The 25,441-nt window shown below is 42.0% G+C and overlaps 2 protein-coding genes across 2 annotated transcripts; both read left to right on the plus strand.

The window, feature by feature from the left end:
* The first annotated feature begins 207 nt into the window (after window positions 1–207).
* Window positions 208–22,655, plus strand: lrpap1 (low density lipoprotein receptor-related protein associated protein 1). The gene is made up of 8 exons (XM_041185754.1): window positions 208–460; window positions 6,767–6,911; window positions 7,500–7,630; window positions 13,130–13,250; window positions 14,389–14,544; window positions 17,319–17,401; window positions 18,485–18,661; window positions 19,439–22,655. The coding sequence occupies exons 1-8, from the start codon at window positions 290–292 to the stop codon at window positions 19,505–19,507; spliced, it is 1,053 nt and encodes a 350-aa protein (XP_041041688.1). The 5' UTR covers window positions 208–289; the 3' UTR covers window positions 19,508–22,655.
* Window positions 22,201–22,620, plus strand: LOC121276814 (profilin-3-like). The gene has a single exon (XM_041185357.1). It carries the CDS (start codon window positions 22,201–22,203, stop codon window positions 22,618–22,620), a length of 420 nt encoding a protein of 139 aa, XP_041041291.1.
* Window positions 22,656–25,441: the final 2,786 nt, after the last annotated feature.

A 25,441-nucleotide genomic window follows, 5' to 3' on the forward strand; every position in this document is an offset into this window, starting at 1 on the left:
ACCAGTCCGTCAAAATTCGTTCAAATAGACTTGCTCCCCCAACAATCACTATGTGCTTCTATGATGCAATACCCAGCTTCACCTGTTGGCGTTGCTCTAACCACTAGGCGCCCGTTGGAGACGTCAACGCGTCGCAGGAGCAAGGCACTATGGGAATTGTAGTCCCCACCCCGGACACATTGATGCCTTGCGAAAAGCCGGCGCACGCGCATTGAGGATGCGCTCCGGCTCTCTCGCTATCTGAGCCGGTTGCCCGGGGTGACCGCTCCCTCAGTACGCGGACAGAGCTATGGCGGCCTGTTGGGTGAGGCTGGCGCTGGTGACCGTCTGTCTGCTGCCCTGTCGGGCTCAGGCGGCCGGCAAATACTCGCGGGAGAAAAATGAAGGGACGGCAACGGGGAAGGGAGCGATTGAATTCAGGATCGCCAAACTCAACCAGGTCTGGGAGAAGGCGCAGCGGGTGAGTGGGGGATGGGCTGGGGGTGGAGGGGGTCAATGCCCAGTGGGGGATAAGCTGGGGGGCGTCAATGCCCAGTGTGGTTATGGGCTGGGGGGGCGTCAATGCCCAGTGTGGTTATGGGCTGGGGGGGCGTCAATGCCCAGTGTGGTTATGGGCTGGGGGGGCGTCAATGCCCAGTGTGGTTATGGGGGGGGTGGGGGCTATTCCCAGTGTTGTTACTGGGGGGTGGGGGGGGGGGGCAACACCCAGTGTCATTTTGGGTGGGGGGGGGGTGGTTTCCATTGTTATGGAGTTGGAGGGTTGCCCAGTGTTGTTATGCAGGGGTGGGGTGTCGGTTTCCAGTGTTCCTATGGGGAGGGGCCCAGTGGGCCTGGGATTGGCCAGCATGGTCGGTGGGTGAAGAGGGGCCAGTGGGAGTGAGGGTTTGGGGTGGTAGTGGAATTGGGAGGAGGAGCCATTAGAGTGGTGGAGTTGGGAGGAGGGCCCAGTGGGGTTGTGGGTGGGGAGGAAGGTCCAGTGAGGTTGGGAGGCAGCAATAGGCGCTAAGGGCATTTCCTGCCTTCCTGCAGACAGTGAGGTAAATTGAGTGGAATGTCAGTCCCCTGTGTTTTCTCAAATATTACCCAGCTGCTGTGGTTCAATGTGCCTTCAGTTTGTACCACCAGTTTAATGTTATGGAAACCTGAATCTTGGAAGCAGTGGGGAAGGTTGATAACTTCTGGAAGGTGAGGGAAAGATTAGAATAACATTTTAGTATGGGAAGGTGAGAGGGCACCTCGTGGGTTACATATCTAAGTGGAATAGAAGAGGTTAATCTGGGGAATTGCAAACTAAACCATGAATGGGGCATGTCCAGATACAAACCAAACCTGTTGATGGGATGGACCTCGTGCAGTGACTGATGTCAAAAGCAGTAAGTTAAATTCTCAGGAAGGGCAATAGACGTCTGTCAGCTGACCGACCTGCCTAATCTGTAACTTTGCTTTTACCTGGAGGGTGGCGGTGGGTAAATGAAGCAAATGTTTTATATTTGACGTTCACTCATTGTTATTTCAGTGACCTTGCTAACAAATGATTCAGCTTCTGACCTTCTGTTTAAAATGATACAAAAGATTACCCAAATGTAAAAAAACAAAAACAGAATTACCTGGAAAAACTCAGCAGGTCTGGCAGCATTGGCGGAGAAGAAAATAGTTGACGTTTCGAGTCCTCATGACCCTTCACCAGAACCATTACCCAAATGTATCCATCATTCATAGCTGTCTTTGAAACAGTGCTAATTTGATTCAACTTTGTCACTCTCTCTGCTTTCTTCAACCCCCTACCCCGCATAACTATTTCAAAGTTTTTTTAATATTTAAATATAAGACCATAAGACGTGGGAGCAGAATTTAGACCATTCGGCGCATCGAGTCTGCTCCGCCATTCATTCACAGCTGATAAGTTTCTCAACCCCATTCTTCCGCCTTCTCCCCATAACCTTTGATCCTCTTACCAATCAAGAACCTATGTATCTCCGTCTTAAATACACTCAATGACCTGGCCTCCACAGCCTTCTGTGGCAATGAATTCCATTGATTCACCACTCTCTGGCTAAAGAAGTTTCTCCTCATCTCTGTTCTAAAAGGTCTTCCCTTTACTCTGAGACTGTGCCCTCGGGCTCTAGTCTCTCCTACTAATGGAAACATCTTCCCCACGTCCACTCTATCCAGGCCTTTCAGTATTCTGTAAGTTTCAATCAGATCCCCCCTCATCCTTCTAAACTCCATCGAGTATAGACCCAGAGTCCTCAAACATTCCTCATACGTTAAGCCTTTCAATCTTGGGATCGTTCTTGTGAACCTCCTCTGGACCTTCTCCAGGGCCAGAACATCCTTCCTGAGATATGGAGCCCAAAATTGCTCTCAATATTCTAAATGTGGTCTGACCAGAGCCTTATAAAGCCTCAGCAGCACAACCCTGCTTTTATATTCTAGTCCTCTCAAAATAAATGCCAACATTGCATTTGCCTTCCTAACTACCGACTCAACCTGCAAGTTAACCTTAGGAGAATCCTGGACTAGGACTCCCCAGTCCCTTTGCACTCCAAATTTCTGAATTCTCTCCCCATTTAGAAAATAGTCTATGCCTCTATTCTTCCTACCAAAGTGCATGACCTCACACTTCCCCAGGTTGTATTCCATCTGCCACTTCTTTGCCCATTCTCCTAACCTGTCCAAATCCTTCTGCAGCCTTGCCACCTCCTCAATACTACCTGTCCCTCCACCTATCTTTGAATCATCTGCATGATACAAATATCATCTGCAATATTTCTCATTGAGACTTACAAAATTCTTACAGCATGTGACAGGGTAATTGTAGATAGGATGTTTCCCCTGGCTGGTGCATCTAGAACCAAAGGAGACAGTCTCAGAATAAGGGGTAGGCTATTTAGGACTGAAATGAGGAATTTCTTCACTCAGAGGGTGGTGAATGTTTGGATTTCTCTACCCCAGAGGGCTGAGGTATCTCGATCATTGAGCATGTTCGAGACAGAAATCAGTAGATTTCTGGGGACCAATGACATCAAGGGATATGGGGATAGTGCGGGGAAAGTGGAATTGAGGTAGATGATCAGCCATGATAAAATTGAATGGCAGAGAAGACTCAATGGGCTGAATGGCCTATTCCTGTTCCTATGTTCTCTAGTTTTGCTCTTTGTGTTAATCTGTGATTTAAATAGCAGAGTCCAGCTTGAGTTAATGAAGATAAGTCATAGTGGAGATTTTAAAGTGCAGAGGTACAAGTGACTCAGTTGAAATCCAACCCATTGAAACACAATCACAATTTAGTTTGCCCCTGTAGAGCGAGATGCAGAAACAACAGTGTCTTTAGAAAGTCTGACTCAATGGGAGAGCAGAAAAAAGACATGCTCAAGGACTGCAGATAAGCGGAGTTGTAAATATCTGTTCCTTTTTGGGGATTTGAGTTTCTGTAGTGGATGAATTTACTTCTGTGAGATTCAGTTCATGAAACAACAAGCTATTCCTCCTCCAGTTATTTATTTTCCCTCTTCTCCCCATTCTGCTGCCCATGCCCCAGCCTAGGTGTGGTGAAGCCAGTTGTAAGGTTTCTGCTGACTGTCCTGAAATTGGTTAACCCCCTGTGATTTTTTTTTGTGGGTCAACTTGTTGTGAATAAAACTTGCTAAATCATCAGTGGAGGCACCTGGGCTTGGGGAGTGTGGCATAATATTATCTTCTTTTCACTGAATACAGCAATACTTCAGTTCACTGGTTTCTCTGGGTCATGGAATGCTGCTATTTTGCAATAGCTATCACTCAGTGCTTTACTGCATAGGGAGCGGTAACAGTGTGGCTGTGTAACTGATTATTGAGACTGAGGAGGAAAATAAGAGCATGCAAACTAGAGCAGGAGTAGGCCATTCAATAAGATCATGGCTGATCTGATTGTGCTCTTAACTCCATTTTCCTTATAGATCAAAAACCTACCTCAGCCTCTACTGCTCTCTAGGGTAAAGAGTTCCAAATATTAATGAGCGTCTGTTCTACCAGACTGTCCTCCTCACAACTTGCTTTCCTACCTATCTTTGTAGCAGCAGCAGCAAATTTGGCTACAATACAGTCATCCCCTTCATCCAATTCATTAGTGTAGATCAGCTTTTTAGTCAGTAAGGGAACCAAGGGTAATGGAGAAAGGCAGGAAAGTGGAGTAGAGGATTGTCAGATCAGCCATGATCTCATTGACTGGCAGAGTAGACTCAATGGGCCGAGTGGCCTATTTCTGCTCCCACATCTTATGGTCCATCGTAAATAATTGAGGCTCCAGCACTGATCCTTGTGGCACTCCATTAGTTACAGTTTGCTAACCTGAAAATGCCCCATTTAATCACAACTGTTTGCTGTTCGTAAATAACGATGAACATTTAACTTTCAAATATTTGCTGATTTGTAGTTAACCATGACTTTTAATCATTTGAACCCTGATCTTAAGTTTTTAAGCGGTATTTGTTATTAACTGGAGCCTTAACTTTCTTCAGTAATACATCAACACTGACCGTTATCACTGCTAGTTGGCCATTAGTATAATTTGATAGAAGCTTTGTTTTATTAGGACTTTCTCCTTTTTTTAACTAATTACCCAGTTCTCTATTTCTTTGTTTTTCTGTTTCTCTCTTTCTTTCTCTCTCTTGGTAGCTTTTTTTGTCTCTGTCTGCCTTATCTTTCTTTTCCAGTCCTATAAAAGCCTCAAACACGAATAAAATGAAACCTTTTTAAAAAGATAGACTCAGTAAATCCAAAATTCCACAAAGTAAACCAAAGGAATCTAGGCTAAAGCAACAATTTCAAACTAGTGAAAGAACAATTTGGTGCTCATGTAAGGATTTTACTTGCACAGTGTGCAACCTTAGCAATAGACTTATGCATCAGGTAGTGGAAACAGAACCTTTTAAGAGACAGTTGTATGCAGTGATGGTAAGATTGAAGCTTTTGGTTCACTAATCAGCAAAGTGGCTTCCTGTATCTATTTATCTCACACCATGCAGTAAACATTGTAGGTACCTTTTAAATGAATTATTAAAAACTGCATTTCAGCAATATAAGTTCTAGACATTCAAAATTCTCCATGTAGCTGTTTACGTTTTCCTCAAAAAAAAATCAAGCATTTTTTTTTTTACACTTAGTTTTCTCCTCTCCTCTTCTGAAAAGGTTTGAGCTCTGCTGAGGTACATGCTGAGGCCTGATGGCTTCACTCGGGCAACCATTTCCTGCATGTAAATCCAAACACCTGAGTTTTGCTTTCTGACTATATGAAGCATCACAGGGTGAGCCTAATGCCACCTTCATATGAGATTCCACGCATATACTCCTCCACCCTGCTGCCTTTGACTGCTTCTAAAACATTTATACCCCTCCTTAAATGAGACCAAAACTGTACACGGTACTCTAAATGTGGTCTCACCAACGCCCTGTACAACTGTAGTAAACCATCCCTACTTTTATATTCCATTCCCCTTGCAATAAATGAGAACATTCCATTTGCCTTCCTAATCACTTGCTGTACCTGCATACCAACATGTTGTGGTTCATGTACCTGGACACCCGTATCCCTCTGCACCACCGAGTTCTGCAATCTCTCTCCATTTAAATAATATACTGCTTTTCTATTCTTCCTGTCAAAGTAGGCAAGTTCACATTTTCCCACATTATACATCATCTGTCAACTTTTTGCCCATTCACATAATCTATCTACATCCCTTTGCAGACTCCTTATGTCCTCTTCAAAACTTACTCTCTTATCTATCTTTGTGTCATCAACAAATTTAGCAATCATATGCTTGGTCCCTTCATCCAAGTCATTAATATAGATTGTAAATAATTGAGCACTGATCCCTGTGTTACTCCACAGATTGCACCTTGCCAACCTGAAAATTACCCATTTATCCCTACTCTCTGCTTCCTGTTAGCTAAATAATCTTCCCTCCGTGCTAATATGCTACCCTTACACCATGGGGTCTTACTTTGCATCAATTAACCTTTGACATGCCACCTTAGCAAATGCTTTTTAGAAATCTTAAGTACACCAGATTTACAGGCTCCCCTTGATCCACATTGCTTGTGCTCCTATAAGAAATCTTAGGAAGTTAGCCAAGCATGATTTCGCTTTCACAAAACTATGTTGACTCTGCCTGATTGCATTAGGAGCTTCTAAGTGCCCTGCTATAACCTCCTTAATAGCAATTTCCCTCTGATATGTTTCCCAAACTGGCCTGTAGTTTTCTGCTTTCTGTCTCCCTCTCTTGAATATCGAAGTTACATCTTTATGTGCTCGGTGTCATACTTTGGCTCAGTTTCATACTTTGTTTTATAATGCTGCAGTGAAACACTTAGGAACATTTCATTATGTTAAAGGTGCCATATTAATAAAATTTGTTGTTGTGTGTGCAGTGCATGGCTGATCTGTGCTTCAACCTCATTTAACCTGCTTGTTTCCATATCTGTTGATACCTTTGCCCAGAAAAATGTTAACGGTCTTGTCTTGAAAGCTCCAATTGCCCCACACTCCTCAATATTTTTTGCTGGGAGTGGGAGAAGAGTTTGATTAAAGTGATTCCTCATTTTAATTTGATGTTCCCTTTGTTCTTGTAATTTCTTTGTATCTACCCTACTGATTGCTTTTAACATTTTACACACCTCAGTCAGCCCACAATCCCCTACACGAGAGGGAAATCCTCCACCTCCTGTATTCAGTTTCACCAGGTGTTAAGGCCTGTTTATGTACGTTTCCCTCTATTTCTTTCTGCAGCTCCAGTTCTCTCCTGTGAAACTAGCCGAGCTTCACAGTGACCTGAAAATCCAGGAGAAGGATGAGCTGAATTGGAAGAAGTTGAAAGCTGATGGGCTTGATGAGGATGGCGAGAAGGAAGCCAAGCTAAGGCGTAACTTCAACGGTAAAGTTTTGGTGTCTTCTAAACTCTGAAGCAGGGCCTGTAATCACTGGATTCCCTGACAGAGAGAGAGGAGGCACACATGCACACACACAGAGAAAAGAAATGCATGCATTGATTCAGCACATTTCCTGGCCTCAGGACATCCCAAAAGTGCTTCACAACCAATAAAATATTTTTGAATTCTGATCGCTGTTGTCATGTAGGAAACATGTCAACCATTTTGTGCGTAGCAAGCTCCCACAAACAGTAATGTGATAATGATTAGATTGGCTGTTTTGCTGATGTTAATTTGAGGAATAGGCCAGGACACCAGAGATAACTCCCCTGCTCTTCAAAATAGTGCAATGGAATCTTTTACATACATCTGACAGGGAAGACGCAGCCTTGATTTAATGTCTCATCCAATATAAGGCACCTCTGACAGTGCAGCACTCTCTTAGTAATACATTGGAGTGTCAGTCTTTTGATTTTTGTGTTCATGTCCTGGAGTGGGTCTTAAACCTTCCGACTCAGTGTTACCAACTAAACCACAATTCTCAGATAAAACAACTTTAGCCAGTAAACTTTGCTGTTTTTTTTTCAATTCAGTAATCCTCACAAAGTACAGACTTGATGGAAGAAAAGATGCTGTGCCTATGGACACAAATTATCTGAAAGACTCAATGGACTCCGAAAATGATGTATTTGAAGATCCAAAGCTGGAGAAATTGTGGAATAAGGTTGGTGGTTTTCTTTTAATTGATATCCTTTCTGCTTCTGATTCAAAAGACACAGGTCCCTAAATTGATCAAAGGAATCGGGGGGGGGGGGGGGTGAAAAGAGAGCAGTTATCACTTTTCTGAAGGAGGCTTGTACACGGCCTCAAAGAAATCCAGCATCATATCTGACTACCCTCGCACTTCCAACACAATGAATTAGCCTTTTGCCATGCAGTGACTGGACCTGCTTATGGTGAGGATTAGGAATTTGGGGCCCGAGTGTTCAATGAACTAGTTTTGATTGCCTAGATGGGTTGGAGAGGAATTTGCTAGATTTTTCCTCCAAAATTGACCTTATTTGATCTAATTCAAGGGGACAGGGGACAAAATGAGTTTTGAAATAAAAGTCAGTGTGACTGTTCTATCAATAACATTAGGTCAAACAACCCCACATATATATTGAATGGAAAGCCTTCAATTTAAATGTAACAGTTCCAGTCAATTAGACAAGTTACACTTCTGTTAACATAATGCGTTTATCTTTGTCTCAGAAACACTGACCTTGTGCCCCCACCCACCAGCCGACCTGGCTAGTCTGAACCATACAAGTTTAAAAACTCAACACAGGTGCAGCAATTTTGGTACATCATAGAATCATACTGCACAGAAGGAGGCCATTTGGCCCAGCTTGCCTGTGCCAGCTCAATTCTATATCATAAGCCTGCAAATTAGCTTTGTGTGAATACATGTACAGTTGCCTTTTGAACATTGTTGTGGGATCTGAATCCACCACTCTTTCAGGTAGAGCTTTTCAGATCTTGACCTACTTTCCCGTTGCATCTTCTGTTTCTTTGGTTCTTTTCTTGTCTTATCACCGTTCCTTTTGGCCCTGGAGGACTAACTCTAATGTCATTCAGCCTCTCCTGTCTTCCACCTGATCAGACCTTCCTTTTGTCTTTGTCCCACCCACCTCTTATTCAAAAGGGGGAATATGGAGTTGAGATTACAATCAGATCAACCATGATCTTATTGATTGACAGAGCAGGCTGAGTGGCCCACTCCTGCTCCTAATTCATATGTTCTTAAAACACCTTGCATTTCTAACATTTCCCAGTTCTGATAAAAGGTCATCGAACTGAAACGTTAACTCTGTTTCTCCACAGATGTTGTCTGACCTGCTGACTATTCAGTATTTTCTGTTTTTATTTCAATCTCCCTCTAGTTCTTTTACCAAATATTTAAAATTGTTACTGACCAAAAGACATAGGAGCAGAAGTAGGCCATTCAGCCCATCAAGTCTGCTCTGCCATTCAGTGAGATCATGGGTAATCTGATAATTCTCAACTCCACTTTCCTGCCTTTCCCCATGACACTTGATTCCCTTACTGACTAAAACTCTGCCTATCTCAGCCTTGAATATACTTAACGACAGCCCTCTGCAGTAAAGAATTCCACAGATTGACTACCCTCTGAGAGAAGAAATTCCTCCTCACCTCTGTTTTAAATGGGTACCCCCTTACTCTGAGATTATGCGTTCTGGTCCTAGACTCTCCCACAAGGGGAAACAACTTCTCAGCACCTACCCTGTAAAACCCAGTAAGAATTTTACATGTTTCGATAAGGTCACCTCTCATTCTTCTAAACACCAATGAGTACAGGCCCAACCCACTCAATCTCTTCTCATAAGAAAATCCCTCCATACCTGGGATCAACCTAGTCAACCTTCTCTGGACTGCCTCCAATGCCAGTACATCTTTGCTTAGATAAGGGAAACAAAACTGTTCACGGTGTTCTAGGTGAGGTCTAACTAGTGCCTTGTATAGTTTTAGCGAGACTTCTCTATTTTTATACCCCATTCCCTTTGAAATAAAGGCCAATATTCCATTTGCCTCACCTATTACCTGTTGAACTTGTATGTTAGCTTTTTGGGATTCAAGCCCAAGGATTCCCAAATCCCTCTTTGCTGCAGCTTTCTGCAGTCTTTCTCCATTTAAATAATATTCAGCTCCTCTATTCTTCCTGCCAAAGTGCAAAGCCTCATGTTTTCCCACATTATATTCCATCTTCCAAGTTTTTGCCCAGTTACTTAATCTGTCTTTATCCCTCTGTAGACTCCTTGTGTCATCCTCACCACTTGCCTTCCCACCTATTTTTGTGTCATCCACAAACTTGGCAATAGTATATTCACTTCCCTCATCTAAGTCGTTAATATATATTGTAAATAATTGAGGCCCCAGCACTGATCCCTGCAGCATTCCATGATGGAGGTTGCCATCATGAAAATGCCCCCCTTATCCCAACTTTGTCTCCTATTAATTAGCCAATCCTCTATCCATGCTAATATACTACCCCCAACACCATGGGCTCTTATCTTAGTCTTACGTGCAGTACCTTATCGAATGCCACATGAGAATCAATATTACATCTACCGGTTCCCCTTTATCTATCCTGCTTGTTACCTCCTCAAAGAATTCTAATACATTTTTTAGGCATGATTTCCCTTTGTGAAGCCATGCTGACTCTGCTTGATTAGATTATGTATTTCAAAATGCTCTGCTATTACATGTTTTATAATAGACTCCAACATTTTCCAAATGGCAGATGTTAAGCTAACTGGCCTATAGTTACCTGTTTTTTGTCTCCCTCCCTTTCTGAATAAGGGTGTTACATTGGCTGTTCTCCAATCCTCTGGGACTTTTCCAGAATCTAAGGATTCTTGGAAGATTACTATCAGTGCATCCACTATCTCTGTAGCTACTTCCTTTAATATCCTAGGATGCAACCCATCTGGTCCAGGAGACTTATCGGCCTTTAGCCCCATTAGTTTCCCTAGTACTTTTTCTCTAGTGATAGTTATTGTATTTATTTCCTTCCCACCTTTTGCCCCTTGATTATTTAGTATTTTTGGAATGCTATTAGTATCTTCTACCGTGAAGACTGAAGCAAAGTATTTATTCAACTCCTCTGCTATTTCCTGGTTCCCCATTATTATTTCCGAGCCTCATTCTTTAAGACTCTGTGTTCACTTTGGCCTCTCTCTTCCTTTTTATATATTTAAAGAAGCTCTTATTGTCTGTTTTTATATTACTTGCTAGTTTACATTCAGTTTATTTTCTCTCTCTTTATTTTTTTGGTTAGCTTTTGTTGGTTTTAAAACTTTCCCAATCCTCTGGTTTACCACTAATCTTTGCCACATTGTATGTTTTTGCTTTCAATTTGATACTGTCCTTAACTTCCTCGGTTAACCTCTTCCTTGAATCCATCTTCCTCACTGGGATATATCTTTTGTTGAGAGTCATGAGCTATTTTCTTGCCATCATCATTTTTTCTGCTAAACTCCTTTCCCAGTCCACTCCAGCCAAATCTGCCCTCATTCCATTGTAATTACCCTTATTTAAGTTTAACACAGTTGTTTCCAACCCAAGTTTCTCACTCCCAAACTGAATGCTAAATTCTACCATTTTATAGTCACTGTTTCCTAGGGGATCCTTTACTCTGAGATCTTTTGTTAAACCTGCCTCATTACACATTTACCAGATGTAAAATAGCCTGATCCCTGTTGGATTCACAACATATTCTTCTAAAAAAACTGTTCCAAATACACTCTATGAATTCTTGCTCGTGTCTACCTCTGCCAATTTGATTTTCCCAATCTACATGAAGATTAAAGTCACCCATGATTAATGTACTGTCTTTTTTACCTACTGATTACTAATCCACTTGAAATAATTTCTCCCTGCTTGCTGAATCAAAATCCCTCAGATTTTGAATACCTCTATTCGGTCTCCTTTTCACCTTCTGTGCTCTGAGACCAATCAAAGCTTTTCCATTCTCTCCACATAGCTGAACTTCCTCATCTCTGGTAAAAACAAAAAAACTGCGGATGCTGGAAATCCAAAACAAAAACAGAATTACCTGGAAAAACTCAGCAGGTCTGGCAGCATCGGCGGAGAAGAAAAGAGTTGACGTTTCGAGTCCTCGTGACCCTTCTGTGGAAGGGTCATGAGGACTCGAAACGTCAACTCTTTTCTTCTCCGCCGATGCTGCCAGACCTGCTGAGTTTTTCCAGGTAATTCTGTTTTTGTTTTCCCTCATCTCTGGTATAATCCTAATCCAGGATTGTACAATAAATACAATCTTCCCTATACAATAAATGCTGGTCTAGCCAGTGATGCTCACATCTCATGAATGCTTGTAAAAAATACCTCTCCAAGGCCTTGGCATCCATCCTAGAGTGTAGTACACAGAATTGTCCACAGTACTCCTCCTGAAGTCTAACTAGTGATGTGAAGGTTTAGCATGACTTTTTTTGATTCAGTGCTCCTCTTTAAAACGCAAAGTATCCCATATGCTTTCCTAATCACCTGACCAACTTGCCAGGCCACCTTCAATGATTTGTGAATATGTACTCCCATATCCCTCTGTTCTTGCACCCTCCTCAAGTTAGTGAGATTATACTGCCTCTCCATGTTGTTCCACCCAAAGCCCATCACTTCACACTTCCATATTAAATTGCATAGAATATACAGCACAGAAACAGGCTATTCGGCCCAACCAGTACATGCCGACATTTACACTCTACCTAAGCTACCTCCTGTTCTTCCTCATCTACCTCTATCAGCATAACCCTGTATTTCGTATTCTCTCATATGCTTATCTAGCTTCCCCTTAAATGCATCTGTACTATTTTCCTCAACTACTCTCTAAGGTAGAGAGTTCAACATTCTCACCGTTCTCTGGATAGAGAAATTCCTTCTACATTCTGATTTCTTGGTTACTGTCTTAGACCATAAGACATAGGAGCAGAAATTAGGCCATTTGGCCCATCAGATCTGCTCCGCCATTCAATCATGGCTGATCAGTTTCTCAACCCCATTCTCCCACCTTCTCCCCGTAACCTTTGATCCCCTTACCAATCAAGAACCTATCTATCTCGGTCTTAATTACACTCAATGAGCTGGCCTCCACAGCCTTCTGTGGCAATGAATTCCATAGATTCACGTTGATGGCCTCTAGTTTTGCTCCTCCCCACAAGCGTGTATTCATGACTACTCTATCAAAATCTTTTATCATTTTGAAGACCTCCATTAGGTCGCTCCTCAGCATTCTCTTTTCAAGAGCAAAGAGATCCAGCCTATTCCCTTTTGTTTTGTGCCTCTGATGTGTGCCTGTCTACACCTATGAAACAGTAAAGGGCGGTATTATCAACACAGAGTTGTTAACAGTGAATTCGGTTTTTTTCTTGCTTTCATCTGGATCTTTGTAAGATCTAGGATTATTTTTACTACCAGAACATGTTTTAATTTCTCCCTGATGACCTAACACAGTTGTGAAGAGGCTGTGGCGTGAAGGGTGTTATCTCTTCATTTATGCAGACTCAGAAAAACTGATGGAGAAAGTATTTCAATGTAGCTGACATTACAATCTTCTCGCACGAATATGGACATTTTGAAGATAAATTTCAAGTACATGTCACACCCAATTTTAACCACTGGCATCTTAACCTGGACTTCTTGATAGGCAACAACATCTGGGAAATTTAACAATGATGAGGTTCGAAAACTGCGCCGTGAGTTCCAACACCACCAGGATAAAATTCAGGAATATCACATCCTGCGGGAGACAGTCAGCAGGAATGAAGGTATTGCAGCTAACACCACTGTCTGAATTACTTTGGGTCAGATCTTTATAGAAGAGTAATTGTTCTCTTTCGTTTTTTTTTCTAAATGACTTCAAAGTTACTGTGGACTTGCCACGGCACCAAGTTAATTATATTAATTTATTTGTTAATTGGACAGCTTTTGCAGATTGTATTCACTTGAGGGACAAAAACAGCTTCCTTTAAAATTTGGATTAAGAATTTCAAATTTATCACTTGGCCCATATGTTCTCAGAGTCGGATTTTGATTGTCCTTATTGACCCTGGAATTTTTTCTGTTTTTTGCCTCTCCATCAGATTATGTGGCTGCAGGAAGAGGATTTCTTTTTTTATTTGTTCATGGGATGTGGGTTTGGCTGGCTGAGCCAGCATTTATTGCCGATCCCTAATTGCCCTTGTTCAGAGGGCACTGAGTCAACCGCACTGCACATGTAGGCCAGACCAGGTAAGGATGGCAGATGTCCTCCCCTAAAGGGAGGACATTAGTGAACCAGATGGGGTTTTTATGACAATTGGCAATGGTTTCATTGTCGTCAGACTTTTAATTCCAGATTTTTATTGAATTCAGGTTTCACCATCTGCCATGGTGGGATTCAAACCTGGGTCCCCACAGCATTACCCTGAGTCTCTGGAATACTAGTCCAGTGACAATACATCTATACCATCTCCCCCCACCCCAGGAAGTGTCTATTCACAGTTCTCCAGCTGCAATGTGTGAGAGGAAGGCTTGATGGACCATCAATCCTCTTCCTGCCTCTTCATTTTGAATGTAATTGATTATGACTTGAGATTTGAAATTCTAAGATTGGAGCAGCAAAAAAGAAATATTAAGAAACATTCAAGATGTCAAATTATGAAGCAGGTTCTGAGCTGCAACAACAGGCGTAAACTCCCTGGTTAGTACCAGAAATTGGAAGTTTAGAAAAAAGTTCCTCAGAGGGTTATACTCAAACCAAAACATCTGGGAAAGGGTAGGGGAATGGAATTTGTGTGTTCAACTCCAATGTAGAATTAGCGTAGGCACAATTGAGGGCTGACTGATTCTGTGCCCAAGTATGTACTTCTCGCTTCTTACCATGTATTTTTTTTAAAATGCAACTTAACTCTTTGCTTTTCCCAGACATTTATCAGAACGCGATCAGTCCATCTGAAGCCCATGTTAAGGAAGATTTACTACACTCCAAGCATGCAGAGCTGAAGGATAAGCATCGCAATGTCCAAGCAAGTTTTGAACGTTTGCGCAAACTCATTCACCAAGGCTACGACGAGGACAGTGGTAATCTGCCTTTTCCTTTGGTCAAATAGTACATTGTTTCCTTGATCTAAAGGAGGGGTACTTGCAGCATCCTAATCCATTGAATCCATAAGGGAATCGAGGGATATGGCCATCAAGTGAGAGTGTGGAGCTGTGATCTTGTTAAGTGGCTAAGCAGGCTTGAGTGGTCATATAGCCCACTCCTCCTATTCCTTATGTTCTTAAATGCCTGCAGTGGTTTACAGAATGAATGGATTTTTTTTTAAGTGTGCAGCTGGAGACAGCAGCCGTTCTGTGTCCAACAAATAACAGTGAAATCAGCTCTCAAGCAGAGTCATATGGACTCAAAATGTTAGCTCTGTTTCTCTCTCCACAGATGTTGCCAGACCTGCTGAGTCTTTGCAGCACTTTTTGTTTTTATAGCAGCAAAAGCATTGGCCAGTTAATGGGTCAAATTTTCACAGTTGTCTTGACCATTTTTTCGCCAAGAATCCAGGGCAGTGCTCAGGGAGTTCTGCATTGTGGGAGGTGCCACCTTTTGAATGAAACATTAGAGGAAGGCCCCATCTGCTTGCTCAGGTGGACGTAAAAGATCCCAAGGGACTATTCTGAAAAAGAGCAGGGGAGTTATTGTCTTTTTTTTCCAAGGAAAAGGTGCTTATGATGTCATTCAACCGCAAAACTTTAACAGAGCAGGATCAGTGGAGGGTCCTGATGGACTGCATTGGTTTTACATAAGCTTCATTTACATGGAACCTTTCTCCCTTGCTAGTGTCTTGCTCCAGGGTGCTGACCTGAGAGTGTATGTCAAACCATCTATCAGGTGTTTGCTTCAAAATTCAGGATTTGAGCAACTTTTGCAATCAACTGCCGCTCTGCAAGTTCTATTTGAATTGACCATAGAGGAGTAAAACAAGCTTGTTCTGTTTGTGTTTATCATGATTATTGCTAAGCCAATCCAGCCAACTGTTTGTGGTTCTACCATTGATTTCAGTCCAAAAGCCCAAACAGCTCAGTTATATATGTACTGCGTAAAGGATTCAATAGGATAGATAGAGAAATTATTTCCATCTATTCATGGGAGAATCCAGATGAGGATTGGGTTGGGGGGACTAAGAAGGCAAATGTCAGGATTCTTTTAGGTTCTATGCATTCTATTTTATCAAGTTTTAAGGTATAAAAAAAGTTTACCAGGATGCTACCAGGAAAGAGAGATTTCAGTTACAAGGAGAGGTTGGAAAAACTTGTTTACCTTGGAGCAGAGAAGGTGATGAGTAGTTTTGATAGAATAGTTTTTCTCTATCTATTCTTTCTGGTGAGTGGGTCAATAACTAGAGGTCATTGATTTTAAAATCATTGGTAAGGGATCTAAAGTGGAGATGAGGAATACTTTCATTCACTTGTTGCAATCTGGAACATTGTACTTGGAAATGTGATCAGAGCAGATTCCATAAATAATTTCAAAAGGAGTTGCACAGATAGCTGAGAATGAGGAACTTGCAGGTTTAGGGACAAGAAGTGGATGTGTTGAACTCGACGCGACTGCTTTTTCTAAGAGCCAGCAGAGTCACGATGGGCCAAATGGTCATCTCCTATGCTATAGGTTTCTGTGATTCCAAGATAAATTCAAAATCGCATTAAGTTTTTTATCATTTTGAATTTTGCAGGATATGTACTGCATTAGTGAAAAACCTAGTGTTAAGAACATGTCCTTTTATTTTTCTCTATTTCTGTTGAATTGTGGATTTAAAACTACAATGGCTGCAAAACATGGTTGAAAAACATGTCTACTGCAACAGGATGAGAGATATATAAAATGTTGCAACCCTGGAACAGAATGTGCCATGAAAGACAGGATGGTACCAGAAAGGAGCCCTGGACCAAGGAAGCTGCCTGACAACAGCATTTTAACTGGCTCCTGACCAGGTGACCAGGGTTAGTGTGGTACCAGTACAGCAGAAAGCTCCTGGCCTGCAAAGGGAAAATGTCTAAAATCTCTTTTTCTCATATCTCTATAACCTGCTCTGTCTCTAAGGAAACCCCTGTAAAAACGAAAAGGGGAAAACCACTGTTAGAAACATTGAAAAGCAAGTTCTCAACCAGCGAACTAAAGACAAAGTGCTGGAAGACCACTTTGTGTCATCAACACAACAAAGGACTGAAAGGAACTCGGAAGACATTGAACAAAATCAACCTATCGAATCCTGTACTCCAGATTGGTGTTATTGAACTGTTTTAGCCCACCCTTAAAATCCATGTTTGTGTGTGCGTAGGGATTTAAGAAGCGGGTAGAGTTTAAGTTATAGAGTTAGAAGTTAGCAGTTCATATTTATTTCTTTGCCACTAGTTAAAGACAATTTGTTCAATAAACAGTTATTCACTTAAGTTTACAAACCTGGTGCTCGTATTCTGTTAACCTAAATTAAACATTTGGGTAGAATTGGGACAATCTGGTGGTTTGGTCAAACGTCTCACATTTGTCATGGCTCGGGGAACAGTAGGGCACTATCCCCAGTGAGTTGTGACACTAGTGAAGCTTTAAGAACAGAAAATAGTGGAAATATTCACCATGTCTGTCAGCATCTGAAAGGAGAAAAGTCATGCTAATGTTTTAGATGAAAAGCTTACCTGCATTTTCTTCTTAGATGCTGTCTGGCCTTTTGTGCATTTCTAACACTTTAACTTTCTTTTATTAACAGGAGCATTTTAGAACAAGTAACGTGTTTTCTTCATTGTTTTTGTGTTTGAGTGAAATTTGCATTTAATGAAGTTGTTTTTATTCCTGCTCTCATCAGAATTTTCTGAGCCAAGAGTACTTGAGCTGTGGGATATGGCAAAAAGGTCGAACTTCACAGAAGATGAACTGGATTCCATTAAGGTAACTGTCTTATAGGCTTGTAGGGTTGTTCACTCATTCTCCAACAACCTTTATATGTAAAGAGATTTCCTCTAACCTCTCGCCACATTGTCTAGGAAACAAACTGAAGGAAAGACTCCCTGAAGGTGGCAGTCTAGTATTACTTTAGTTGCAAAGTCAAAACTCTGCTGCCTGTATTCCAAATCTTACCAAGTTCCATTTACCCACCTGTGCTCACTGACTGTCATTGGCTCAATTTTAAAATGCTCATCCTTGTTTTCTAATCTCTCCATGGCCTCGTCCCTCACCATCTCTAACTTCCTGCAACTCTACGACTTCCCAGAACTCTGCACTCTTCCAATTCTGGCCTCTTCTGCATCATCGTTTTTTTTTTGGTCTGCCATTGATGACCATCCCTTCAGCTACCTAGACCCTAAGTTCTGAAATTTCTTCCCTAAATCTCTACACTTTGCGCTGTTACTTTAAAGACCCTATTTAACATATACCTCTTTGTCCAAACTTTTGGTCAACTGTCCTAATAGCTCATTTATTTGGCTTGGTATCAAAAGACACTGAGAATTCCCTGTGAAGCATATTGGAAAGTTTGACTACGTTAAAGCCCCTGTATAAATACATGTTACCATTTTTGACGTTGCATGGTGTGTGACAGGCCTGGGTTACTAAGCGTTTGGAGTCCATTAGACCTCCTGGGGCCATTTTTAATTAAATAAGAACAGAGATTGGTTTTATTTTACTTTCAGAGACAGCATATGAAAGTCAGTATCCAGGAATGTGCAGAGCTCTTTCCAAACAGGAGCCAAACCACGTGGACAGGTTCCTTTCACTGACCTGCAGTTACAGTGTGTCCGAGAGACTGGGACCTGTATTTACATGTTAAAAGAAACACACTGTCTTTCATTCCAGTGTCTCCTTGAACAAAGCAGTTTTATCCAAGCTGACGTAACCACCAGGAACCTGCCTGCTTAAAGTGCCACTTTTATGCCATAATCTGAGTATTGTCTGTTATTTCCATCTGGTCTAGAACAGCAGTACATTTAACCTTCTCATGTTTTGTGCTTGGTTTTTAAATTTGGCTAATGGCAGGAGGAACTGAAGCACTTTGAGACAAAGATCGAGAAGCACCAGCATTATCAGGAACAGCTGGACTTGTCCCATCAAAAGCTTAAACATGTGGAGACAATTGGGGACAAGGAACACTTGTCTAGGAACAAAGAAAAGTATGCAATGCTAACAGAAAAGACAAAAGAACTCGGGTACAAGGTAAATGAGCGCTCTTTTTAGCTCTTTTGGAAGAACTTGTTGTAATGTTTGTTGTTTGCTGTGCTGGTAATAAGAGCCTAATTTGTGCATGGTAAGCTCCCAAAAACAGCAATGTGTTAATGACCAGATCATCTGTCTTTAATGATGTTGATTGAGGGATAAACTATTCTCACAGGACACTTGGGAAAACTGCCCGTTCCTTTTATGTCCACCTGAGAGGCAGACCGGGCCTCAGTTCAATGTCTCAGGTGAAGGACCGGTAACTTAATGACAAACGCTTTTTGAACTCTGTACTCCAGCCTTATTCAACCCTCAACCCTTTATTAGGCAACTTGACGTTTAAGAAAACTTGAACCTAGTGGAATTGCATTTATTATAGGAGAAAGGAGAGGAAGAAGTAACATCTACTTGTTAAATATGCTAAATGTTGCCACAAAAGCTTTTTGCGATGTTAAGCAGCTGAAACCACCTTCTTTGTTTTTGTACTCCAGTTTGATCTCAGGTGATACTGATGTCTTGTGATTACAAATGGGCATTGGTCATCTTCTGGTACCTTTTTTTGGGTGCTAATGAACTACCCTCATGGTTGAATAGTTTGGATGGATTCCGTGCCATAGGGTTCACATGAGGAATCGCCAATTGGTTGCTGCCCTTGAAGCTGAACCAATTGTAAATGCCTCTGGAGGGAACAAGACTTCAGTGGTTTTTTTTTTTTAAAACTGACTTCTGTTAATATGTACACAGAATATAATATATATTTGCTCCATCTTCTTTCAGGTAAAGAAACACATGCAAGATCTTCTAGCTAGACTCTCGAAGGGAGGGCTAAATCATAATGAGCTATGACTTGTCTCTTGCCCAAAACCTGAAACTACTGTATTCCTGTCGCTGGAACACGTACTAGATCTAAATGCGTACTAGTCATAAGTCATCAGTTTGAAGGACATTCTCAAACATAACTTAGCTTCTGTAATGATTCACCTCTTTTGCACAAATCATTGGAGACACCGGGAGTGAAACCCATTTGGAACACAAGTTATACACTGCTGCTTATGCTGAACCACGCTTTTAATTAAGGTACCTCTTTACGTAACTACTTTGGTTTGAATAGAGTTTATCAGGCAGCTTACCATCTTTGTGTAATCAACATGTTTGATAAATTAAATTCCAAGTTTCTGTACATTGGTATTTGTAATGTTGCCACCTGTTCACTGTATCATTTATGGATCTATAGACAGGGTTTGAGTCAACCTATGACAGACTAACAAATTTGTTTTGCTCAACTTTATATATCTCCAAAAGTGAACTTGACAAACTCTGCTGAAGTCATACAGAAGATGGTGTTACCTTCTCTAACGTGCATTGTGTCCAATACAATCAGGGCCATTACACCATTGCAATACTGAGGAAGATGAGACATTAATCTGGAAGTGCCCCCTTGGGTGAATGTAAAAGATCCCATCACACTATTCAAAGAGGAGCAAGGAACCTCTACCCAGATGAACTGGTCAATATTTAACCTTTAACCAACATTATTAAAACAACAGATTACCAGGTCGTTGTCTGTTTTGTGGGAGCTTGCTGTGTGTAAATTGGCTACCACATTTCAACAGCTGCTGCACTTCCAAGTACTTCATTGGACATTCTGAGGCTCTGAAAGGTGCCATATAAATGCAAGTCCTTTTGTTTTTTAACACGAGGAATCAAACAAGCAACAAATGCAGTAAATTGGATGATTATCATTTGTGTAATGCATTTTACTGCATAAATACTACCATTTAGGCATTAAGTTGCCCCAGTGATAATAGCTGTTACTAAGAAAAGGACTTTTCCAATCACTTTCCTCACTCACCACTTCCTCTGTACAAATCACTTGTGTTTGTACCAGACTACCATCCATTGTGTGCAAGCCTCCAGAGAATTGCAGTGCTGGCATCTGTTGAAACGTGCACCTGTAAGTTTTTCGCCAGTCTAAGTATCCAGATCTGCCTCCATCTCCCTTTTAGACATTTTTTGCATTTACCAGAGTAAACAAGATGACTTTGGTTCCTGAACCCGGTCTCTTCTTTCTCTTCCCCTCCGCCAAACAAAAGCCAGCTCAACTTGCTGAGTACAAGTTCCCATCTGCCTTCTGTAAGGTTAATAATAAGGACATTTTTTCTGCCTGACGTGCAAGACAGGCTGCCTCTCTCTACTGTTGCTTGCTCTCCATCTTTCAGACTGACTTGTTTCTATCAGGTTCAGTGATATCTTAGAAAACTCAAGCCAGTACTCCAATGGCTTTCTATTTTTTTCCCAAAAGTCCATCCCCATGGTCGTGTGAATCACATGGTCTGTGTATCTGGGTAGAAATCTAATTACCTATCCTCTAAACCCCCAACTCCATTCTATCTTGGAAATAAATAGACAGTTTAATGTATAACTGTTAGTAAAACCTGAAATTCCTAACACCTTCCTGTGAGACTTGGAGATTAAGTCTACTCACAGTCAATACAACTGCTCTTGCTTTGTCTACAAGTGTGAACATTTTGTACCACCTTTCCAGTAAACAACCAGGCCACACAAGCTTGTTATCAGGCAGAAATAAGAACAGCTCACATGACCCCCTCATTCCTCCATTTTACTCTAAATTAAAGAGACAGTCCCAAAACATAATCTTATAAACTTTGTATTTTGTCCTCAAGTTTCATTCTGTGAAAAGATGGGATCTGCTTCCATCTGGAAACGTAGGAACAAGCGTAGGCCATTTAGCCCCTTGAACACGTTCTATCACTAAATTAGATCATGGCTGTTATGTATCTTGGATCTACTTACCAAACTTGGTTCCAAAACCCTTTATTCCCTTGCCTAATATAAACCTCTCTTAACCCCTCCACTGTCTCAGTGCAGTCAAGCTGCTTGTCCAATAACCTATTTTTATATGAGCTGCACTTTTTTTTGGTTAAAGATGAGGAAGACTGATGCCCTCTCCTGTGAACTTTGTACCTTTGCCATCCCCTTCCCTGGCCACCATCTCGGCCTGGAGCTGAGCTTCTGGCATCAGATCCTCTCTTTCACTTGGGGGAGAAAACACCTCTTTTCACCTCCATAACACTAGACCAGCAGTGGGTCTTGCTCCTCCCAACCTCCAATTTAAAAGTGCTTGCTCTTGTATTTCTATACCAACCCTTCCTTACCTCTTTATTTAACCTTGAGCCCTAGAGCCCCTACAGAATTCTAAAGGAAGCAGAGTGCAGACTGCAGAAGAGGCATTGCAGGAGGCTTCCAAATATCTTCTTTGATTTCAGAAGATGAAAACATGGGAAAAAACCAGTGGAAAAGGGGGTGAAAATAAAGTAAATTAAGCTTGAGTGGGGCGGGGGGTGCAAAGTGAGTGACAGGGCAAGTCTCCCAGTTCAGTACTTGTGGTGTAAAGGCACTGTCATAAAGCCTGCATGACATCAGATTTTTACCTTGTGCTGGACCATGGCTTCATTTCCCAGCCTTCCCTCAGGGTCCAAGGACATTGCCTTTTGTCCTCAATTGCAAGGGCCAGAAAAATGCTGGATTGGAAAGAATATATTGCGGCAGTTCTGCAAGACAGCAGCATTGCGGATATTGCCATAGTTGGATGCACCCCCAAAAACAAAAGGATTTGGGCATGTAGGAACGGCGGTGTGTTGGGCCAGATTACATCCCAGGAGATCGAAGTGATCATCGACAAAGACAGAAAGTCGATCCTCCAAAACGGGATCACCATCAGTGGAAAGAAGTATTCCATCATCCGTGACAACATGCTGCTGGAGAAGAATCCCTCGATGGATGTCAGGACACTGGGCGATGAAGGAAGGAGCATCTGTATTGGGAAATCTTCCAAAGCTTTGATGTTTCTGATGGGGCAGAAGGGAGTTCATGGAGGAGTTGTCAACAAAAAGATGCATGACTTAGTGGATTCTCTAAACAGAAATGGCAACATCTAATTTACCCATGGGTGAAATAAAGCTGGTAAAACATACTTTTTTTTTTCTTGGTGCCTGTTTCTTACTATATTATTTCTTAAAAGTTATTTTTTAGGTTTATAATTGAAGAAATTTTGGTTTGACATTGATATGGAGAACCTCTTTTCCGTACTGATATTACCCTCCCAATACTGATGCCTGCCCTTAACCTGAACAACCAGCCAGCACCACAAACATAGACTGCAAGGAAATATCTTTTCACCAGTGCTAGCAACTGGTAAACCTGCCCCTGCAAATGATTTTCCCTGTTGGACTAGTAACGCTCATTACCCTGCAGCAATCCCATTGTTGTACTGCAAACTATGCTAGTCAAACTGTTTTTCTACCTCTGTAATATCACCTCTCTCTGCCCCTTCTTCAGCTAACTGCTACTGAAGATCTCATCTGTCCTTTTGATAGCCAAGGAGAAAGGTAACAGCCAGGAATTTGATGAAATAAATTGAAATCATCCAAAGTGCTACTACCTAAGTGCTATCCTAACCCGCATCCATTGCATTTCTGCTCACTTTGCACTATCATTGGCTTATGTGTTATAATGAAACTTAAAGGGACCAACCACATAAATACTGTGGTGATGAGCAGGTCAGAGGCTGGAAAATGTGCAGCAACTAACTCCTCCAGCCGCTCCAAAATTTCTCCATCTACAAGGCACAAGTCAGGAGCGTTATGGAATACCCTCCACTTGCCTCGACGAGTGCACCTCCAACAACACAAGCTCGACACCATTCAGGACAAAGCAGCCAATGTGATTAGCACCCCATCCACCACCAACATTGACTCCCTTGCCACTGCCGTACAATGGCAGCAGTGTGTACCATCTTCAAGAGGCACTGCAGCAACTCACCAAGGCTTCTTCAAGAGCCACTTCCAAACTCACTACCGCCCAGTAGAACAAGAGCAACAAGCATTTGGAAACACCACTTCCCGCATGTTAAAACCAATTTTGTTTTAACACTTCCATGGGATGTGGGCATCATAGGCAAGGTCAGTGTTTGTCACCCATCCCTAATTGCCCTTGAACTGAGTGGCTTGCTAGGCCATTTGAGGGCAGTTAAGAGTTGACCACATTGCTGTGGATCTGGAGTCACGCTTGGGTCACACCAGGTAACGACAACAGATTTCCTTCCCTAAAGTGTGCCAGTTGGGTTTTTACAACAATCAATGATTGTTTCACCAGCTTTCAATTTCAGATTTTATTAATTGAATTTAAATTTTACCAGCTGCCACGGTGGGATTTGAAACCTAGAGCATTGGCCTGGGCTGTTGGAGGACTAATTCAGTGACATTCCTACTATTCCACCATCCCCTACTTGGAAATGTATCACCGTTCCTTCACCATCACTTGGTCAAAATCTGGAGCTTCACTATCCAAAAAATTGTGGTCATACCAATACCACTTGGACAATGCTGGTTTTCAAGTGCAATTAAGAATTAAATGTCACCATGTCCCAGTGAGGTTCACATCCCACAAACAAGGAAGAAAAAGGACACTGGGAGAATGCTGCTGCTGTTCAAATGCACAGTTGTTTTACGTTCATCTGAGAGCCTTGGTTCAGTGGCTGATCAGCCAGCATCCCCAATGGTGCAGCACTACCTCAGTACCTCACTGGAGTTCCAGCCCAGACTATCTGTTCGGGATCAATGGAGTTGAGGTTCACCATGATCTTGTTGAATGGCGTACTCCTGTTTCACTGTTCTGCCTTGGCTCCATTTACCTGCCTTGTTCCATATCTCTTGAAACTCAACCAAGACTGTCGAACCCTATTTGAAAATTTCACTGACTCAGCATCCACAGACTTGCGGGGTGATAAATTTTGATTTCCACCACACTTCGATAAAGTATTTTCGGCTTTTGGTCCTAAACAGCCTAGCTCTAATCTAAAATTATGCCCTTGTTCTGCATTCCCGTAGCATAGGAAATTTCTGTGCGTTCAATCAAATCCTGTTTTCATTTTGAATATCTTAACTCTCCAGCTAAAGCCAAGGGAATACAAAACATGTTCCCCATAACTTAGTGGTCTGAACTCTGGTGTATCCGCACTGTGCCACCCACCTCTTCCTCTCCCCAAAATAAAATTGACACTGCAATCCAGATGGAGCCTGACAATGCACAGTACAACCTTCTCACTTCTTGTATTCCAACCCTTTAGACAAAGACTAACATTCTGTTGGCCCTTTTTGTGCCTGTGCACTAACTTTTAGTGATTCATGCGCATGGACAACCAAATCCCTTTCCTCCTCCACAGGTCCAAGTCTATCGCCTTGAAGTTTTAACATTCTGATTTCCTTTCATCGAGCCCACATTGAATTTTATACCTGGAATAGTTTTTCCTGCAAATTTAATTCAAAGGGTTATGAATCTTTGGAATTCTCTACCCCAGAGGGCTGTGGATGCTCCATAGTTGAATACATTTAAGGCTGGAATAGACATTTTTTTGGTCTCGCAGGGAATTAAGGGACAGGGGAACGGGCAGGAAAATTAAGTTGAAGCCCAAGATCAGCCATGAATGTTGAGAGTGGTGGTGCAAGCTAGACATATGGTCTATTCCTGTTCCTAATTATTTATTTTTATTCATCCACGGGATGTGGGCTTCGCTGGCTGGGCCAGCTTCTATTGCCCATCCCAAGTTGCCCTTGAGAAGGTGGTGGTGAGCTGCCTTCTTGAACCGTAGGTACACCCGCAGTGCTGTTAGGAAGGGAGTTCCAGGATTTTGACCCAGCGACAAGTGAAGCAACGGCAATATATTTCAAAGTCAGAATGGTGAGTGACTTGGAGGGGAAT

This window comes from Carcharodon carcharias, chromosome 4, assembly GCF_017639515.1.
Source record: "Carcharodon carcharias isolate sCarCar2 chromosome 4, sCarCar2.pri, whole genome shotgun sequence".
Classification (NCBI taxonomy): Eukaryota; Metazoa; Chordata; class Chondrichthyes; order Lamniformes; family Lamnidae; genus Carcharodon; species Carcharodon carcharias.